This window comes from Cyprinodon tularosa, unplaced genomic scaffold (genome assembly GCF_016077235.1).
Source record: "Cyprinodon tularosa strain WSP-4 unplaced genomic scaffold, ASM1607723v1 ctg521, whole genome shotgun sequence".
NCBI lineage: Eukaryota > Metazoa > Chordata > Actinopteri > Cyprinodontiformes > Cyprinodontidae > Cyprinodon > Cyprinodon tularosa.
Window position 1 is genome coordinate 284,787 of NW_024039254.1, and position 19,554 is coordinate 304,340.

At 40.9% G+C, this 19,554-nt stretch overlaps 1 protein-coding gene across 1 annotated transcript in view; it reads left to right on the forward strand.

Annotated features, from left to right (window-relative positions):
• Nucleotides 1–19,554, forward strand: part of ryr2a (ryanodine receptor 2a (cardiac)) — a 263,016-nt gene that overhangs the window by 112,603 nt on the left and 130,859 nt on the right. The window contains exons 29-36 of the mRNA XM_038303941.1: nucleotides 2,596–2,804; nucleotides 6,383–6,553; nucleotides 9,814–9,956; nucleotides 10,112–10,226; nucleotides 11,594–11,754; nucleotides 13,487–13,646; nucleotides 17,071–17,157; nucleotides 18,620–18,751. Coding sequence (XP_038159869.1) covers nucleotides 2,596–2,804; nucleotides 6,383–6,553; nucleotides 9,814–9,956; nucleotides 10,112–10,226; nucleotides 11,594–11,754; nucleotides 13,487–13,646; nucleotides 17,071–17,157; nucleotides 18,620–18,751 — 1,178 coding nt within the window. The remainder of the gene's footprint in view (nucleotides 1–2,595; nucleotides 2,805–6,382; nucleotides 6,554–9,813; nucleotides 9,957–10,111; nucleotides 10,227–11,593; nucleotides 11,755–13,486; nucleotides 13,647–17,070; nucleotides 17,158–18,619; nucleotides 18,752–19,554) is intronic.

Consider the following 19,554-nt stretch of genomic DNA (forward strand, 5'->3'; position numbering starts at 1 on the left):
GGTGGTGTAAAGCACGCCGCCACTGGACTCTAGAGCAGTGGAGACGCGTTCTCTGGAGTGACGAATCGCGCTTCTCCATCTGGCAATCTGATGGACGGGTCTGGGTTTGGCGGTTGCCAGGAGAACGGTACTTGTCTGACTGCATTGTGCCAAGTGTAAAGTTTGGTGGAGGGGGGATTATGGTGTGGGGTTGTTTTTCAGGAGCTGGGCTTGGCCCCTTAGTTCCAGTGAAAGGAACTCTGAATGCTTCAGCATACCAAGACATTTTGGACAATTCCATGCTCCCAACTTTGTGGGAACAGTTTGGAGCTGGCCCCTTCCTCTTCCAACATGACTGTGCACCAGTGCACAAAGCAAGGTCCATAAAGACATGGATGACAGAGTCTGGTGTGGATGAACTTGACTGGCCTGCACAGAGTCCTGACCTCAACCCGATAGAACACCTTTGGGATGAATTAGAGCGGAGACTGAGAGCCAGGCCTTCTCGTCCAACATCAGTGTGCGACCTCACAAATGCGCTTCTGGAAGAATGGTCAAAAATTCCCATAAACACACTCCTAAACCTTGTGGACAGCCTTCCCAGAAGAGTTGAAGCTGTTCTAGCTGCAAAGGGTGGACCGACGTCATATTGAACCCTATGGATTAGGAACGGGATGTCACTTAAGCTCATATGTGAGTCAAGGCAGGTGAGCAAATACTTTTGGCAATATAGTGTATATTGTATGAAATTGTGTTCTATAGTCACTCTATTACAGATGGAGTAATGTAAAGAAATTAATTTCTCCCTGGGATTATTAAAGTTTTTCTGATTCTGATTCCTGGTTGTTGTGAAGGAAACGGTGCCCAGCTTGAAAGAGCTCCTGTGTGTCGCTGAATGTGAGCATTGATGACTGAAAGACATCTTTTGTCCCCATTTATCTGTTTACTACAGTGTGTTGATTTCATGTTAATGAGTATTTAAAGACATTTGAATTAGTGGGGGAAAAAATAGCAGGGGGGGGAATATAAAAATATCAACTAACCATGCAGACCCTCATGCAGTACCTCCGTAGACCCCCTAGGGGTCGCGGATCCCCTGTTGAAGACCTCCGCTCAAGAAGATTGTACTAACACAAATTGAGGGACCAGGCTGAGGTAGGAATTTAAGGTTACTGAAGTGCGGATTTTTTTACTGAAAGCCGGCGGGCAAACTTGTTGCCATCGTCCTCACCGACCACCTGGTCATAAAACTGTTTTAAGTGATCATACTGCTGCTTTGTCGCCTCCATGCTGCTGTGGCTTCCACACGGCATTTTGTTTGATGACGCACGCGGCTGTAGGCTACGACACTGGTAGCTGGTGTTGCCAGATTGGGTGTTTTTCCCGCTACATATTAAGGCCTGTTTACGGTGTGATTTAGCCGGGGTTTCGCCTGGAGGGCACTATAGAAATCTGGCAACCTATTGAACAGAGCTGAACTGAGAGAGCGTGCCGTTCACAGACACCAGAATGAACGAGTTCACAATAACGTTCATCAGGCAGTAATGCAGTACGTTCAGTTCACGTTCGCCCAAAATATGAACGAGTTCATGAACTTTCGTTCAATGAACGCGTTCAGGCACAACACTGCTAACGACCTCCTCCCCATCAGGAATCGTGAGGTCAGGAGAAAATCCAACATGTTTGAAATTCAGTCGGCCATCGTAAGGTGGTCGTGGGCAAATCCTTCTGTTGAAGCTGATCAATGAGCCGATTTACCGGAACCTGGAGTTCTTCTCCTTCCAGATTGACGAGTCTGAGAAGCGCCATCTCTCAGAGCTGAGTCCGATGTGTGTTTTTTGGACGTACAATGTGAGCAGGTAGATCGCATAAGAGCATCGTGCGGTACAGTGGAACACCATGCACATGTGACCTTTTAAACCCTGCGGTTTCATCGTACAGTTTGAGCTGTAGCTGCATGCAACCATTGAAAAATATTGTAAAGTGTATGCCCGGCCTTAGCCACTTGGCAATACTGCATCCTTCTTTTGGCAAAAACAGTGTTTCCTCCAGGAAAACTAAATCTGGCTTCTATCAATCTGCTCTTAATAGTGTCAGCAACCTCTCCTCCATGTATGATTCTCAGTCATTGTTATTCCAAGAAAAGAAAATGAAAAACATTCCACTGGACTTTGTTTCCAGGTTTGAAGACGCTACTTGTCTGTCTCTTAACGACTCCCCTTTCAGAGACATAGACAGGTATGGGGCATTGCAGGCTAACAAGGAACCAAATGACCCCCATTCCAAAGGAGTGGACCCGCTCATCCGTTTCTATTTGCATGTTTTCTAAACAAAAACAAAGCTTTGTTGGGCTGCTGGATAAAACCTGGAACTCAACGCTATTTCTGACATTTGAATTCAAAAAGCTTCCTGGATAGAAGAGAAACGTCTTCAAACTTGGAAACAAAGTCCAGTTGATTGTTTTTAACTTTTTGGAATGATTTGTAATTTACTTTCCACTCAGGAAAGGCTCTGCAAAGTTCTTTGTAAATCGGCTTCTTTCATGCAGTAAGGAAAAAGTCTTACTGAAATAGAAAATAGACATCATGGTAAGTGGAGTGCTTGTTTCTGTCCCAGGCTTTATCCCGGTCTGCAGTCTGGGAGTATGTCAGGTTGGGAGGATGAATTTCGGTAAAGACGTCAGCACTCTCAAGTACTTCACCATCTGCGGCCTGCAGGAAGGCTACGAACCATTTGCCGTCAACATGAACCGGGACGTAACCATGTGGCTCAGCAAGAGGCTACCCCAGTTTGTGCCTGTGCCACCAAACCACCAGCACATTGAGGTGAGCACAGCTTTCACAGAGACAAAATCGTCCTTTTGACTCTGTCGTGCGAAAAAAATAAGTATTCAACTATGCCGGGGGTTGGTAACCCAAATTGCTGAAAGAGCCATATTGTACCAAAAAAAATTAAAAATAAATCTGTCTGGAGTAGTAAAAATGTAAAAGTCTTCTATCAGCCTCGTATAGAAACACAGGCTGTAAGTGTATTAGCCTACTATAAAAAAGGAATACATTTAATATATAATACGCATTCATGATTAAATGTTTATCCTTGAGCAAATGTCACATAGCAGCATGAGGTGGGGAGCAGTGATCACATCAAGCGCAGCTTCACCGCCATTCACCACGCCGTTTAGGTTTTGTTGCATTGATGAAAAGATAGAAATAGGATAAAGTAATTGTATTATTATATGTTTCTGTTGGGAGGAGCTGATGGAGTCAAGAGGAACCAAGCAGGAAGTGACATCATCAGAGCAGAGCTCTCTGAAATCCCACATCCTCCGTCACCAGCGTTCCTTGGTCTTACTTTTATTTTCAGGATTTGGGGGAAAAAATGGAAGAAAGTTCCCATCCCTGCATCAGAGCGCTACCTGTTGGATCTATGAACGGTTTTCTATGCTTGCAACCAAACCAGCAGCAGTAGTGGAGTTTGGAGATGCAATTTACTTTTAAAATCTGTCTTTGCTCTCCTCTAATTTATCCAGAAGTTCTGCAATCAAACTTTTTCTCTCCCTCCCAGCTTGATGGTGGGCTGCAGATTTAGCCTTCCATGGAAATGCATTTCCTAATCACTCTTTTTATTATTTGACAGCTTCTCATTGCAAAGCAAACATGCAGGCAATCCTTCCTGATTGGTAATGAAAGCAAATAATTCGCTCCATCCTTCTTTTAATCCTCTGTTCTCATCAGCTATCTTCCTTTTTTCCCTTTGGGATCCATGGTCTGAGACACACCCACCGCTTTGTTTACAGCAGCCACCTGCCTGGCGCGGCGCCGCGCTGAGACCTGCTGCAGGATATGACCTCTGATCTCTATGGCTGTGATTTATTTATTATACAGAGGTTTAAGGCACCGTAAAACATGACAAATGTTTGTTTGACCTCCTGCACACCATATATATATTTATATATATATATAAACAAAAAATAAAAAATTTTTCATAAAAATAGAAGCACAGTCAAACGTGTGTGTCTCAAATGTGAAACAATACGAATACACATTGTGTATCTACAACGTAAGCCCAAGTGTTGTAAAAACACCAACATAAAACAATATAGAGGCAGACAGGCAGTTCTTCAAGAATGAATCCATGAAAGCTTAGCGGTGTGTCAGCGTTCACTGCCATTCTAGGTGGCATGTGGGCAATGAAATGGAATAATGTAAACACCATGGTTTCCACCAGTCAACAGACTGGAAACCAGCAGTGCTACTGATACTACTACTATTAAGAGTAGTAGTGGTGAAGTGGTGAATTGTGAAAGCTGTCACACAGCCGTCACAGTCTATTGAATGCCTTACAAAGCCTTCCACTAGGTTACAAGCACAGTTTAAAGTGATATTTAACACTCTCCATCCAGAAAAAAGCTAAACATGATGAGCACAGACACACAGTTTTTAGTATACCTTCTTTTAGAGGAATATAACTATGAAAAGGTCAACAAAGCACAATGAACCCCACCTTTTCGCTCAAATGAGGCGAACCTACTTAAACAAAACCTGTAAGCCCAAGTCAACATGTCACAGTGGGCAAAATTAGAAAAACCAAATGGCCTACCTTGACACTGTCTTGATCGCTGGACTTTTTCCAAGTTGAAATTCATTCCAGATTCCACTTTAATCCACACGGTTTAAAACAGCCAGACAGCACTGCTAGCAAACAATGGATTCTGTTTGCATTGCTCATTCACATTAGAATGATTAGCCTTTAGATGCAAAACCCCATCATGCACTGCAACATCCATCCATTTGCCATCCATTATCTGACACGCTTGTCCCGAGTGGGGTCTCTAAGGGAGCTGGTGCCTATCTCCAGCTGTCATTAGGTGAGAGGCGGGGTCCACCCTGGACAGGTCTCTAGTCCATCACAGGGCAACACAGAGACAAACACGACAAACAATCATTCATGCACACACTCACACCTAAGGAGAATTTAGAGCAGCCAATTAACCTAACAGTCATGTTTTTGGACTGTGGGAGGAAGCCGGAGTACCCGGAGAGAACATGCAAACTCCATGCAGAAAGACGCACTGCAACATATTTTTGCAAAATATTCCAACATAAGTTTGCCAAATATAAGAGGAACATCGTAGTTTGATTTAAAGAAAGCATTTTAGTTTTATTATAATTTAGTTTGTTGCAAGAATTTTTACAGTTTGAAGAAATAGAAAATGACACTATAAGCCAATCGTCACAAGGATGAGGATGACAAGGAAGGGCTTTATATACTGCATGCATCATTTAGGGAATTAACATTGGATTACTTCTGGATTACGACTTTTATTTTTAAAACTTTTACAGAATTGGATTACTTTTTGAGGTCCTTGAGTTATTTACTGTCACAGGTAGGAGCTTCAGCCAGAATGTCAGTGCTGGGGCCGGTATGATCTAAGGAGGGCCGGCCCTCACACGCTGAAATTAGGGCCGGCCCACCGGGCAAATACCCGCTATCACAGATTACCAGTCAGAGCCTGACTGAGGGTGAGAGGGTGAGGCTGAGAGTGTGGACTTTCTGGTAAATCCAATTCCAATGTAAAATATAACAGATTACTGGATTAAGGACATTTCTAGTATACCACATGCTATCAAACACAACAATTTTTATTTCTCAAAGATACGGGAGGAGGAGAGGAGAGAAGGGATATTTTAGCTGCCTGTAATAATCCGTACTCCCTCCATAATAGAGACTGACACGGGAGTGGATTTTCACTCCTGTCCCGTCCCACTCCCACAGAAAAAAATGGTGTCCCGTCCCGATCCCGGGCCAGAGTAGAAATCTAAATCCTGTCCCGTCCCACTCCTGGTGAAATTACTCCCACTCCCATCCCGCTCCCATTCAGAATAACTCCCGCTCCTGCACCACTCCCATTCTTGTTTTTGAGCGCGGGTGAAAAACTCAGAGCGGAAGTTACTATTGGTTTGCTCCCGCTCCCGTCTGTTCCCGTTAATGTTTAATCCTGTACCGTCCCAATCCCGTGATCGTTACTAATACTGACTCCCATCCCACCGGAATCCCACGGGAATCCCGTGACCCATGGGATTCCCGAAAAAATGTCAGTCTCTACTCCATAACATGGGAAGAAATTAATTTACCTGCAAATCTTTTACTGTGCTTATTCCTGTTTTCATCAGCAACGAACCCTGTGGATTTGGTGACATTTGATCTTTATTTGCCAAAGTTATGACAGGATAATATCGGCTTCTTAATAGTCATCAGGTAATGCCTGATCAGTTCTTCCATGGTAACTTCATCATCTAAGTCCTGGAAGATATTTATTTCAATCACAGATAAAACTACTGAGAAACCGTTCTAATAAATATATAATGAGCTGTTTTCAACTTAACCTTTTTGTTTGCTACAGGTTTCCAGGATGGATGGAACCGTGGAGTCGTGTCCCTGCCTGAAAGTCACCCAGAGATCATTTGGCTCCCAGAACAGTTACAACGACATTACCTTCTACAGACTCAGTATGCCGATAGAGTGCGCCGAATCCAGATCCCCGCCATACGACAGCCTTTTCTCACCGAAGAGGGTAAAGGATCCTACCGTAAAAATCATTCAGGCCCTTCACTGATCAATGCTCTGATCATCATTAATTTCCAATGTTTTGCTCAGCTTTAGATATCCTCATATATTAGCTATTTTCCCCACCTCTGATACAGTGAAGACGTCATGCATGTGGTTTAGATTAGCTTGATGGGCAATTTCACCTTGGCTATAGTTCGATTCACTTTTCAATTCAGTTATTATTCAGTATTTATATAGCGCCAATTTACAACACATGTTCCATATCATCAGCCTCAGTAACAAAGTAGGATGGATCCACAGAGTCCAGATTTTCAGGCCAAATAGTTATCCTTCCTTCCAGTGGTGGACGAAGTACTTCACATCAGTACTTTAGTAAAAGTATTAAAACTCATTGTCAAATCTTACTCAACTGCAAGTTAAAGTTACTCAGTCAAACATCTACTCAAGTTAAAGTATTCAATTCAGTTTATTTCTATAGCTCCAATTCACATCATGTCATCTCAAGGCTCTTTCCAGTTCACCAGATCATCCAGTCAGATTGATTCAAAGTTTTCTATCTAAGGAAAACCAGCTGATTGCATCGACTCATTGACTCTTCAGCAATCTCTCACACTAAACATACTTGTAGCGACAGTGGAGAGGAAAAATTCCCCTTTAACAGGAAGAAACCTCCAGCAGAACCAGACTCAGTGTGAGCGGCCATCTGCTGAGGCCGACTGGGGTTCAAGGAGACAGAAGCCGACATAGAAAAAGAAGCATAGATACAAAAGGCAACTGTCAACCAGCTCCACAGGCGACCCCGTCCAGGAAACACACAGCCAGGCAGACGAGCTCCAAACCAGCTCCCATGTCAGAGGATGAAGAGAGAACATCCAGTTAGTCACAGTCAGAGAAACAGGACTACACTGGAAAACAGGCCAAGCTCCAACGTCTAGTCGATAGACAGTATGTCTAATTGTGACAGGCGGTAGTAAATCCATGTGCCTTTTTGAGTCATTATCAGTTCCTGAAAGAGAGGCGTCTAAGTTTTCCAATTATGTCAAACTTGTGGAAATGGAACAGGAATTAAAGAAGACATGTAAATATTAGTCCTCCATAGTATTCCAAGGAGAAAGGTGGCTTCAACATTTGCTTAGAGTCACCCTGTGTCATGATGGGTCACTGTGACTAAACCCACATGCAGAACACCACAGGAAGCAGAGTAAAAGTTTAACTGTTTATTTGGTAAACACACACAGAATAAAGAATTGCACTGGTTCTGGTACTGGTCCGGGACTGGCTTCACAGAGTAATCTGCAGAGAGGGATTGTTTGGTTAGCCAGGTAGCAGTGATGTCGTGACAGAGTCTTGATTCTGATTTGTACCTGATGAGTTTCAGACAGTTCGGTGGAGAGAGGGAACCGGTTGGGTCCAGGGACTGTGGATTCAGCAGAGAGCTCAGCAGCGGCAGAGCTTAGCTTCAGGCTAGCGAGGTTCGGACCTTGAGTTGTTCTCCTAGTTCTCTCCTGAGAACTAACTGGGAGATACAGACTGAGGATCTTCAGGTCTGGCTTCTCTGGGCAGGCAGGCAGGTTTCCAAACATGAGCTCCTTCAGAGCTGCACACTTCAATCAGGTTTTCCTATTAACAGAGAAGACAGAGACTGATTAAAATCAGGTTGCTCTCTAGAGCAGAAAGAGATTCTAAATTCAAGCTGAGTCTCAGGTTCCGCTAACCAAAACTGGTCAACACTCCGGCGCTGAAGAGAAGTCAAGCCGCTGCTTATATAGTTGGTCTCCTGATCAGGTGAATCAGCCTCAGGTGTGTAGGTGGCTTCAGCTCAGGAGACCCAGGGCGCTCTCTGCTGGAGAAAGGTGGCAGATCTCCAGATCCCAACACCCTGCCTGTTGGGTGGTAACAAAAGCTGTTAATTTTGGTACCTTGCTCCAATACCTCCCCCAGCAGCGCTCCTGAATAGAGGCTTCATGTTAACAAAGTGCACTTTTTTCTATATAAAGGGTCCTTCGCAGAACTGCACTGATCTGTGCAACTCACATGAAGTTGAATAACACTAAAAACATGTTCATTACGGCAACTTGGTGTGAAATTAACACATTAAAATTGTAAAATGAATATCAACATGAATTGTATTCTTTAAGCTTGATATTTACTAATTTCCATCTTAAAGGAGTCATCATCTGGAAATATGATGTCAAAAAGTCTTTGTTGGTGCTGAGCTTCAATTAAAACCTGACAGAAAAATCAACTGAGAGAACGTGGCTTGTTAGTTTATTATGTTTTTGTTCAAATCTAACCAGCCTATAAAGAATACATTCTCTACAAGCTGCAATTTTGATCCTGTCATGACGGTGTGGGGGTCCAGTCACACACGGTCAGCGTGCATCACTGTCACCTGGGAGTCTGGGGATCAAATCCCGCCTGGGCCAAACTCTTTCTGTATTAACATCAGGGAGGTGCTAACATTAGTTCACTTTGCTATCACTACCCCTTCCCACTATTCAGGTTCTCATCTGCAAGCTGTTATTTGCTCCATCGCCACTAGTCCTCTGAAACCAATCCATGCCGACTTCAGACCGGGCTTGGATCAGTTAACTTTACAGAGCTTGGTTCTTAAGAACATTTCCACATAAAGCTATCACGGTTCCTCATAGGGTTGCCAACCGTCTCTTTAAAAACTTAATCGTTCCGCATTTAGAAATAGAAGCACCTGTCCCGTATTTAGTGGAAAAGGAACACACTTTGTCCCGTATTACTGTGAGAGTAAAGAAATAGTCAGTAAAAAGCTAATGGAAAATGAAGAACAAGGGCACGTTAGATATAAAACTTACGGTAAACTTCCCTGTCCTGCGTTTTGACCAATGAGCTGACAGCATATATGGAACGATCCAGAATCCCCTCATCCCATTGGTTGAGCAAAGTGTTGCTCACCGAGAAGATAGCAGGAGACAACAGGGCAGTACAGTCATTGCATTTAGGGCACAAATATGTTTACAAGTTTTTACAAGTTTACTCTTTCACCAAAAATGTGCACTATTTATTTATTGTTTTATATTCATTTTTACAGTTTGCAGTGAAGGCAGGCTTATGTTTAAGATCCTTATTTTATTCAGCAAGGTTTGTTATTTTGTATTAAAGGGAATTGCTGGATAATAATTTGTTTTCCATGTGTTCATGTTGCTCACAAATATGCATCTAATTCAATGCAGATTTGAGTGAAATAGTTATAGTCCTCAGATACGTTATTCTGCCCCTCTCTCTCTACAGGAGCTGGACGATTTTGAGTCTGTGTCAGACTTTGAAGTCCTGCTGAAGTCTCATGGTCCAAATGGTCCCAGTGGACCCGACAGAGATGAATTTAATAACCACAAAGATTACACCCAGGAGAAGCCCTCCAAGCTAAAACAAAGGTACCTTTCCAGGACACAAACAGCTTCATCTCACAATCAACTGCAGATGCTATAATCCTCCAGATGATTAGAAATGATTTTGGTCATATTGCTTTGCTTGTGTCTTTCTGTGTGAGCAATGAAAATGAAACTCAAGTGATGTGATTTTTTTTTAGGTTTACATTAAAGAAAAACAAGCCAGACAACAGCTGTCCCTCGTCTGCTCGTCTATCAGAGGAGGTGGTGGCCGATGACAGAGAGGCGTACGAAGTCTTTATGCAAGCATCTACTGTAAGAAAATGTCAATCCAAAATGTCAAAATCCTGCATGTTTCTATCAGCAATTTCCTCATAGCTGAATACAATCCGAGATGTATTTATTGCACCAATTTTGTACCCAGTCCCAAACTGTTCAACATGTGACCCCCAAAAAACAGTGCTACAGACTGGCGACCGCTAAAACTCCATAAAACCATTTTATAGGGTAACAAAATTCATTTATAAATGTAACTCAATAAACCTGAATAAATCTAAAATAAGTATTTGTTCTTTGCCGTCAGCTCATGCGTGCAATATCTGATGTTTTATTTCTAAGCATACAGATTGAGAAGTTTTGGATACAGGTCACATTTTTGCAACAATAAAAATACCAGTAAAAAAAAACAATGAAAATATGAATAGCACTCATAATTACAAAATAAGAATATAAAATATACAACTCCAAATACCAAATTTACGAGTATAAATCTAGAATCCCTGATGACGCTGTTACACTCCCTACCAGTTGGTGGTGCTATTGCACCTCAAGGTCGTTTACTAGTCACCACTGAATGAGAGGAAGAGGACAAAGAGAACCATTCATCAAATTTATTATTCCTTGTTGTAAATGTATAGTTTTTAGCCATTAATTTGAGATTCTTATTTGTAAATTTACGATTTCTTGTGAGTTTAATCTTTAGCTTTGCAAAGTTATGACTTATTAAATTATACTATGCCAGATGAAACATCTGATACCAAATGTTTTTAGGAGCTAACAACAAGGAACAAATAAAAATCTTAAAAGTGTTTTTTTAATTTTTGTTATTTTAAAAGCTTTTTTTTAATAATATTTATTATATTATTTTTATTTTTTATATTAATTTATTTTTAAAATATATTTTATTAACTTAACATGAAATTTCAGACAGCTAAGCAAATGTTTTTATTGACAGTTATCTTGCTCCATTTATTTCACTATATATTTATATACAAATATATAGTGAGGAAATCTTATATATTATTAAATAAATGTACTTTTAAAATTAAATCAGAATTACTTTATTAATCCCTTACGGGAAATTCTTTTTTTGCAGTGAAACCATTTACAGAAGAGATAAAATGAGATTCAAAGTAAAATAGGGCAAAATAAAGTATAGAATAATAAGTAAGAATAAAATAAGAAATATTACACACTTCCCATATAAAAAGCGTAAAAATAAGATATAAGAATAAAAAAAGATAAGGTCTGAGTATATACCATCAACTGAAACACCACGGCAACAACACAACAATGACACTATGCACAAGGCAAAATGTCTGATTTGAATGAGTTATTTCCCGCCTGATCAACTGATTCTTCATGTAAAGTTAACCTGACTGCGCCTCTCTCTCCCCGTCTAGTACTACTACTCAGTGCGGATCTTCCCTGGTCAGGAGCCCAGCACCGTGTGGGTTGGCTGGGTGACCTCTGACTTCCACCAGTATGACCCGAGCTTCGAGTTGAACAAGGTCCGGACTGTTACTGTTACCCTCGGTGACGAGAAGGGAAAAGTCCATGAGAGGTTAGTAAAATCATTGCCTTGGTAAAATACCACATTGCCAATAAAGTACTAGTGGTTTCCAGTTGCCAATTAGTACTAGTGGTTTCCAGTTGACAATTAAGTACCACTGATTTCCAGTTGCCAATAAAGTACCACTGATTTTCAGTTGCCAATAAAGTACCACTGATTTCCAGTTGCCAATAAAGTACCACTGATTTTCAGTTGCCAATAAAGTACCACTGATTTCCAGTTGCCAATAAAGTACCACTGATTTTCAGTTGCCAATAAAGTACCACTGATTTCCAGTTGCCAATAAAGTACCACTGATTTTCAGTTGCCAATAAAGTACCACTGATTTCCAGTTGCCAATAAAGTACTAAAGGTTTCCACTATCAACAAAGTACCACTGGTTTCCAGTGGCCAACAATGAACTATCCTGGTCACTGAACCATCTTCTGGGCCCTCTGGCAGTGTGAGCTGGTATCAAGTCAAGGTGGAAAATAAAATAAGCTTTTCCATACAGCTCGTCAGTTGAAGGAGCGATGAAGTGATTTAAAATTGTTGATGGCTGCGCTAAGCATAAAATTCAGACAGCAAAGTAGAGACTGACATTTTTTCGGGAATCCCACGGGTCACGGGATTCCCGTGGGATTCCCGTGGGATGGGAGTCAGTATTAGTAACGATCACGGGATTGGGACGGTACAGGATTAAACATTAACGGGAGCAGACGGGAGCGGGAGCAAACCGATAGTAACTTCCGCTCTGAGTTTTTCACCCGCGCTCAAAAACAACAACAATGGGAGTGGTGCAGGAGCGGGAGTCATTCTGAATGGGAGCGGGATGGGAGTGGGAGTAACTTCACCAGGAGTGGGACAGGACAGGATTTAGATTTCTACTCTGGCCCGGGATCGGGACGGGACACCATTTTTATCTGTGGGAGTGGGACAGGACAGGAGTGAAAATCCACTCCCGTGTCAGTCTCTACAGCAAAGTTAACCAAACCCAGCAGAGGAGAAGCTGACATCAGCGATGGATGAAGATCTACAAACTGAACATTAGGTAGCAGTGTTTCAGTGCCACTCCGCCCGTCCTTTAAGCCCCTCCTTCTGCTGCCATTCACATGATAGAATCTAAATAAGTCTCAATTAAAGCAAAAAAAATAAACATCTATTAACAAACAGCAAGACATGAACGATGGATACAGATGGAGGGAGCTCAAGGCATGGCTGTTAAATGAATAAAGGACTGGGCCAGAGTTTAAGTGTGCAAACAATTACGCATTCAGTGTTTTCTGCTGTATTTCAATGAATTTATTTCAAGGAGGGAGAAACTGCATGTATGAGAGGAGAGTGGCTTTAAAACCTCACAGGAGCAGATTTTTTTTATATACTTTTGGTTGCTGAGTTGTTTGTTGCAGCAAATAGAAAAGACAAAAACTAGCAAAGTAGTATCTGCTCACTAAATGCATAAAGATATGATGAAAACTGTCAAACATAATTCCTAATTCTGGTATTTTCCACTTTTGGTTGTTGTTTTAATTTCTAAATTAAAATGGCTAGGACCTGTTATAATATTTGACCAAAAACTAGATGTTGTGGTTGCTTTGTTTCATTTTGTGGCAATCTAAACATTTACCTGAGACAATGGTAGGAAGATCTATCATTTGAGCTGTGAAATAGCAGTTTAATGAATCTCCTTAATCCTAAACCTGATGCTAATCTGTAATCCCCTCTCCTGCTAACTGTCCTACAGCATAAAGCGCAGTAACTGCTACATGGTGTGGGCTGGAGAGAGCAGCAGCCCGGGTCAGGGCAGGAACAATAACGGCCTGGAGATCGGCTGTCTCGTCGACACAACAAACGGTCTGCTCACCTTCACTGCTAATGGGAAAGAACTCAGCATTTACTACCAGGTAAACACCAGACTTTTTGTTCCTTAACCTCTTACACCCTAAGGGGGTATAAATAAATTTCTGCCTGACAAAAACGCACAAAAGTAAATAACTTATAGCCTCAAAGCTATTAGATTTAAGAAGAAACTTTTGGTACCTCTGTAAAGGTAAGATGTCATAGAAGGGTTTTCTGGTGTCAGCACCATTGTAGCTTTGACCCTGCCTGAAATATTAGGGACAAAATACAAAATATTTTGCATTTTTTGAACCTCGCCCAAATTTTCTTTGAAATAAACATTGCAAAACACTACCAAAATATTATTTATAGCACAAAAAAGTAGTACAGACTTTCAAATCTAAATGTTGTGTAAAAATATACCAAATTTGGACTCAATCAGATGAATCATATTTATTTTAGAATGGTATTAGTGAGAAATTTCTTAGGCGGAGAGGCCATTTTGGCACATTTATCCATAAATGTCACCAAACTGTGCCAAATATTTTTTTTACATCAATACTGGGGGTTTGGTAAAACTACGAGGTCATGTAGCAGCTGGACCCGCCGGTGGGTCCGTAGGGTTCAAGGGGTTAATGCAAACATGTCTGCAAATGTTTATGACTGGGTTTTGGACGTAATGTGAACAGTCTTTGGCTGTAATGTCCAACCGCTGGTACTGATGAGATGAAACGTTTTCTGCCTTCCTTTGTCATTTCATACAAATTAGGTCAATTCTCACCCAAAAAAACTCACAGATAACAGCCTGAGGCTCCTGTCACACCTTGCCGATTTATCCAGCGAATGCTGCCCCATGTCCCAGAATCTCCTAAAATTCTGGCATACACTGAACTTTATATGTATTTTTTCAATTTTGGGCGTATACATAGAGTATCCATAACGAGTCCAGAACTTCTGTCCAACGACAGCCTAACTTCGTTAGCCCAGTCTGCATAAAAAAATTTTTTTGATCGCTGTATTAATCTAGCAGCTGTTTACCGCCGCAAAAAAAAAAAGAATAAAGAAAAACAAAGAAAGAAGGTTTTTAGTGGCAGCAGATTTAGTGTCATGTCTGCTAGGAAGTTTGTTGGTGGTGGGCGTGAATGCAGGGAGGATCACGCTCACCTTCTGGCTCACCCTATGATGGGGATGAAGTCTGGAGGAGAACTGATGGTTTCCTACTTTATACCAAAACGCTGCCAATACGCCATTATACAGTAGCTGGAAGTTAGAAACACGTTTAGGGGTCGTCTGGAACACGTCAGATACGTTGATATGCATTGGAGAGAAGTTCTTGAATCTGTTTTTTTTCTCGTTATCTTATGCAGACCGTTAGTTACATGTCAGCCTCAACACCTAAATTCAGCCAATCATATATCAACGGTCATCTGTCAATAAAATTTTTTCAGTCATAGCATCTTGATTCATATGTTGCAGCTAATATACGCAACGGTTGAAATAAGAATAATTTCCTTTCCCATTGAGTTCCGTCCCAGTGTTCACGGGGATGGACGTCTGTGTCTTCGGCAGGCGTAGAGCTAACAGAACTGGCAGCGTTGCGAGGCAAGGGCTCAAACATGTACGGCTGGAAGCCTTCTACACCAAACCAAGCTTCTGCCGCCCTGGCGTCCTCTTCCACAACATCTTTGTCCCCGCTTTCCTCCTCTAAATAAAAAATGGATGACGGAGGAGACTCGTCCACGACCTCCGACACTAAACTCTCCTCCTCTTGCATGTTTCCTCTGTCCATAGCGTTCCTTGACAGTGTCGTTTCTAAGTCACCAATTTAGTGCTACTTGGTCCCAATGGAATTTCCCATTGGGAACCTACTAGCACTAAGTTGCTAACTGGTTAGCAAGATGCTTCCAAGCAACCGGCTACAACCAAAAGTGCTTGCGAACCTTCCAACAATCCTGCCTCTTGATAAACTTTATTCAATTCAGTTCAATTCAGTTTATTTCTATAGCGCCAATTCAAAACACATGTCATCTGAAAGCACATTTCAGTTCACCAGATCATCAGGTCAGATTCAATCAAGGTTTTCTATCTAAGGAAAACCAGTTGATTGCATCGACTCATTGACTCTTCAGCAATCCCTTACACTAAGCATGCTTATCACGACAGTGGAGAGGAAAAACTCCCTTTGAACAGGAGGGTGTTCATCACTGCTTACGCACTGATGAATGCCTTTGTTTGTTTTATAATCGTCCTCCACCAACAACACAGGCTCAAAAATGGGTATAATGTGTAAGGCTAAAGAGTTTGTCCCTTTTCAGCGACCATAATCAAAGATGGCAGCTCGTAACTGCCAATAAAAATGTATGTGTAGGTGTACGACCTGGTAAATATTATTCAAAGTTAAGGAAATTAGTTAAAAAGTTATAACATGATATGAAGCTGCTACGACTCCTACCCATCAGTGGCAGTAAAACAGCTGATGGGTTGTGACATGGAAGAAATTATTGTAATATTATCTCTGACTTGTCTTTCATTTTAAATCATTTAAAATGAGTTCTAAGGCGCCTCATTCTTACAGCAGCTGTTTGAACCATGGTCCGATCCAAGATGGCCGCCCTCTAGGCACATTGGCCTCACTGTAGGCACACGTAGGCTTATGTATTAATTAACAGTTATTTTTCCCCATAGATCAGCTACCTATATATTTATAAACCAGTCTTTCTAAACTACGGAAGCTCTTCCATTTTTAATGCCATTTTGATCAATCTTTGGTGCAAAGTTTATTTATTATTTATTAAAGCAAAGTTTATTTATTAAAGCAATACTAGATTTTTGCTCATAAAAAGCCTAATTAGTTGCACACTATCCCTTCAACAGGCTGAGGGTTAGAGACCTGGAAAGAGACAAATCAAGATAAGCATGTTATAAAACAAGAAGAAAACAAAGAGATTAAAGACCATAAAGAGAGCGGACTGTGCAGAGATGGTCCCAACATCACAACTCTTTCCCAAGCAGCAAGTAGAGTAGTAGCCATTCAAAATGTCCCCATTTTCCTTTGTTGGTCCTTGTCTGGTCCCTGGCTGGTCCTCGGCTGGTCCCCTACAATTCCTTTTTAAACATCAATCTGTGTATTAAAATATTCTTTCTGTCATGATTATTGGACATTATGATCTAAAGAGAAGCGTCATCTCCTGGTCAGACCCTGTAATTCAATGAAAGGGTGAAGTCAGAGTAAAAAAATATGCAAAAGGGCGTCACTGCAATGACTGGAAGTTGGCTGCCATTCAGCTGGTGTTTGGATGGGAACGGCCATTTTTAATGGCTGCTACAATATTACCAATGGGAAAGCTTCTTTTTAAAAAGTAAACCCAGCAGGAAGAATTTTAACCAAAAAGCCTGAGAACTGCTCTCTGTGTTATTAAATCATGTTCATGTCATGTTTGCTAGAAAAAAACCCATGTTGGTCACTAAAGCATTGTCCTCTGTGAACAGGTGGAGCCCAGCACAAAACTGTTTCCTGCAGTTTTTGCCAAGGCCACCAGTCCCAACGTCTTCCAGTTTGAACTGGGGCGCATTAAGGTAGGTGGGAGGACACACTGGCAGGAGATATGAAATGTTTTCCATTTTTTAGGACTGGGGGTTCAGTGGGTTCATTTCCATCAGCTGCTTACAGACAAAAGGTGATGTGTTTAAATTCCACTGTGAATTGTGAGACTGCCTAACCAGGAAGTCATAGACAGCAGTGAGCATCCTCCTCTGACTGTTGGGGGAAATGGGAAAATTAGCCAAAAGTATTCGATTGTTTTTATATCAATTCTATTAGTTATTTTCCAGTGAGGGATTTTATTTTGAAAGGCTGCATTTTGGTATCTCGTCTCCTAAATCCAAGGAATAAAAATGACAAAACCGATCATTGATGAACAAAGCGACTTGAACTTAACATCAGTAACTTTAGAAACATCCAAAGTTTGTTTCCTCAAAGCTTCCAGCCAATCATCTTTTTGTTATATTGACCTCTGGAGAGTTAATTCATGCAGTTTATGTCTGCTCAATGAGTTATTGATATTTTTAGTTTTCGTTTTGAGCTTGATGCTTTAGGACGGACTCAAAGCCATCATTGAGTTTAATAAGGAAGTTTGTTGTTTGAGTAGAGGATAAACAGAGAGAGATGACACACTTAGTGTTAAGAAGCTCAACGACACAAAAAGTTAGAAACGTTCAACTTTTTCTGAAAACATAACTTTGCATAAAGAAGAGATAATTTACACTTAAGCACCTGAATCTTTGCTGTTGGATCAACAACTAAGTAAAAAACGAATGAAGACGGTGATATCTTTGAACCATCCTAGTGGAAATGTTTCTACTTTCCACACTAACAACATCAGATGAAAACTTTCCCTACTCGATAAAAGGAATAATTACTGATTGACTCTAACTCTACGTTCAGATCGCATCCTAAGAGGCAGCAGAAGCAGCAGGTTTACATGCAAACTCAATGGTTGATGCGCATCAAGGTGCAGCAGAAGATCCTGCAGCGCGTTTAGAGCAGCAGGAGGATGACGCGCTTCAGCAGCAGCTGTTGGATTTGGAAAAATTGAACTTTAGCTTTTAATCTTTGAAGGCAGGATGGTAATCTGAATGAACTGACTGCACAGACCATGTTTTTTCAGGAGGACTTTCTCACTTCAAAATAGATTCAAACTACTTTTTACCCGCTGATCACAGCAAATATAGCTGCCATTGTTCCAGGCAAAGAAAGGATAGGGTAGCTCCGCCCAACACGCATCAGATCCACTTTTTCCACCGTACAGCTGGAGCAGCAAAGATGCTCCAGCTGCTCGTCAGAACTAAACTGGTACAAGCATAAAAATGAAGCAGCACGCACGTTTTTGCTGCTTCTGCTGCTTACGCACTGATGAACGTAGCATAAAGCTGCAGATTTTCAATCACACCCTCTGCTGTTGATCATTCAGCTCCTCCAGGGAACTGATTAAACTGAGTTTTTAGGTTGTTCTCCAACTTTGTTTCTGTTTCCCTGCAGAACGTGATGCCTCTGTCAGCTGGTCTGTTTAAAAGCGAGAGGAAGAATCCGCTTCCTCAATGTCCTCCACGACTCCACGTGCAGTTCCTCACTCCCGTCCTATGGAGCCGCGTTCCCAACCACTTCCTAAAGGCAGGAACTCCTGTTTGTCAAATAAAGAATTTAATCCTAAAATGAATTTAGTTTATTCATTAATATTTGTAAAAATATGTCATTAAAGAAATTACTGGGACAAAACAATCCAATCCAGCCTTACTAAGAGCCGAATACTTATGGAGTGATTTTTGTTCCATTATTGTTTGTATTAAAGAATAAAAAGACATTTGAAAAAAAATCTATTCAGAAATTTTGGAAAACATTTAAATCAAAAAGGCTTTTAGAGAAACAATATTTTATTCAAATCAATTTTTCATAATTTTTATTTCATATTTATTAAAACATTTCTATTGTTTTTAAAAGATTTTATATTTTTTTCTTTGTAGTTTTGATTTTGTTTTATGAAATAAATTCCTTTCAAATTGCATTTTCCAGATCACGTTTGCTTTTCTTCCCGTCCAATCCAAAGGCTCGCTCTCTGGAACAATCAAAATGTCGTTGCTAACATCCAGCGGACCAATAGAAATGCGTCTTTGCTCCAGAGAAAAGCCCGCCCCCAGAAAGGAGGAAAATGGGATCTGGAAAAAGTTAATCTGATAAGAGGAAATAAAAAAAAATACATTTGAAAAAAATGGAGCAAGGAATACATTATAAAAAAACTTAATAAAAAATTAAACTGTAAAATTTTTTAATTTGTTTATTTATTCTTAAAACATTTTTCATTCGAAAATGTAATTTCCGAAGATTTTTTTTTCTTTCCTTCAAATTTTAATTTAAGCAACATGTTATTTTCTCGCATTTTATTCATAAAACATGTTTTATGGACCAGATTTGACTCC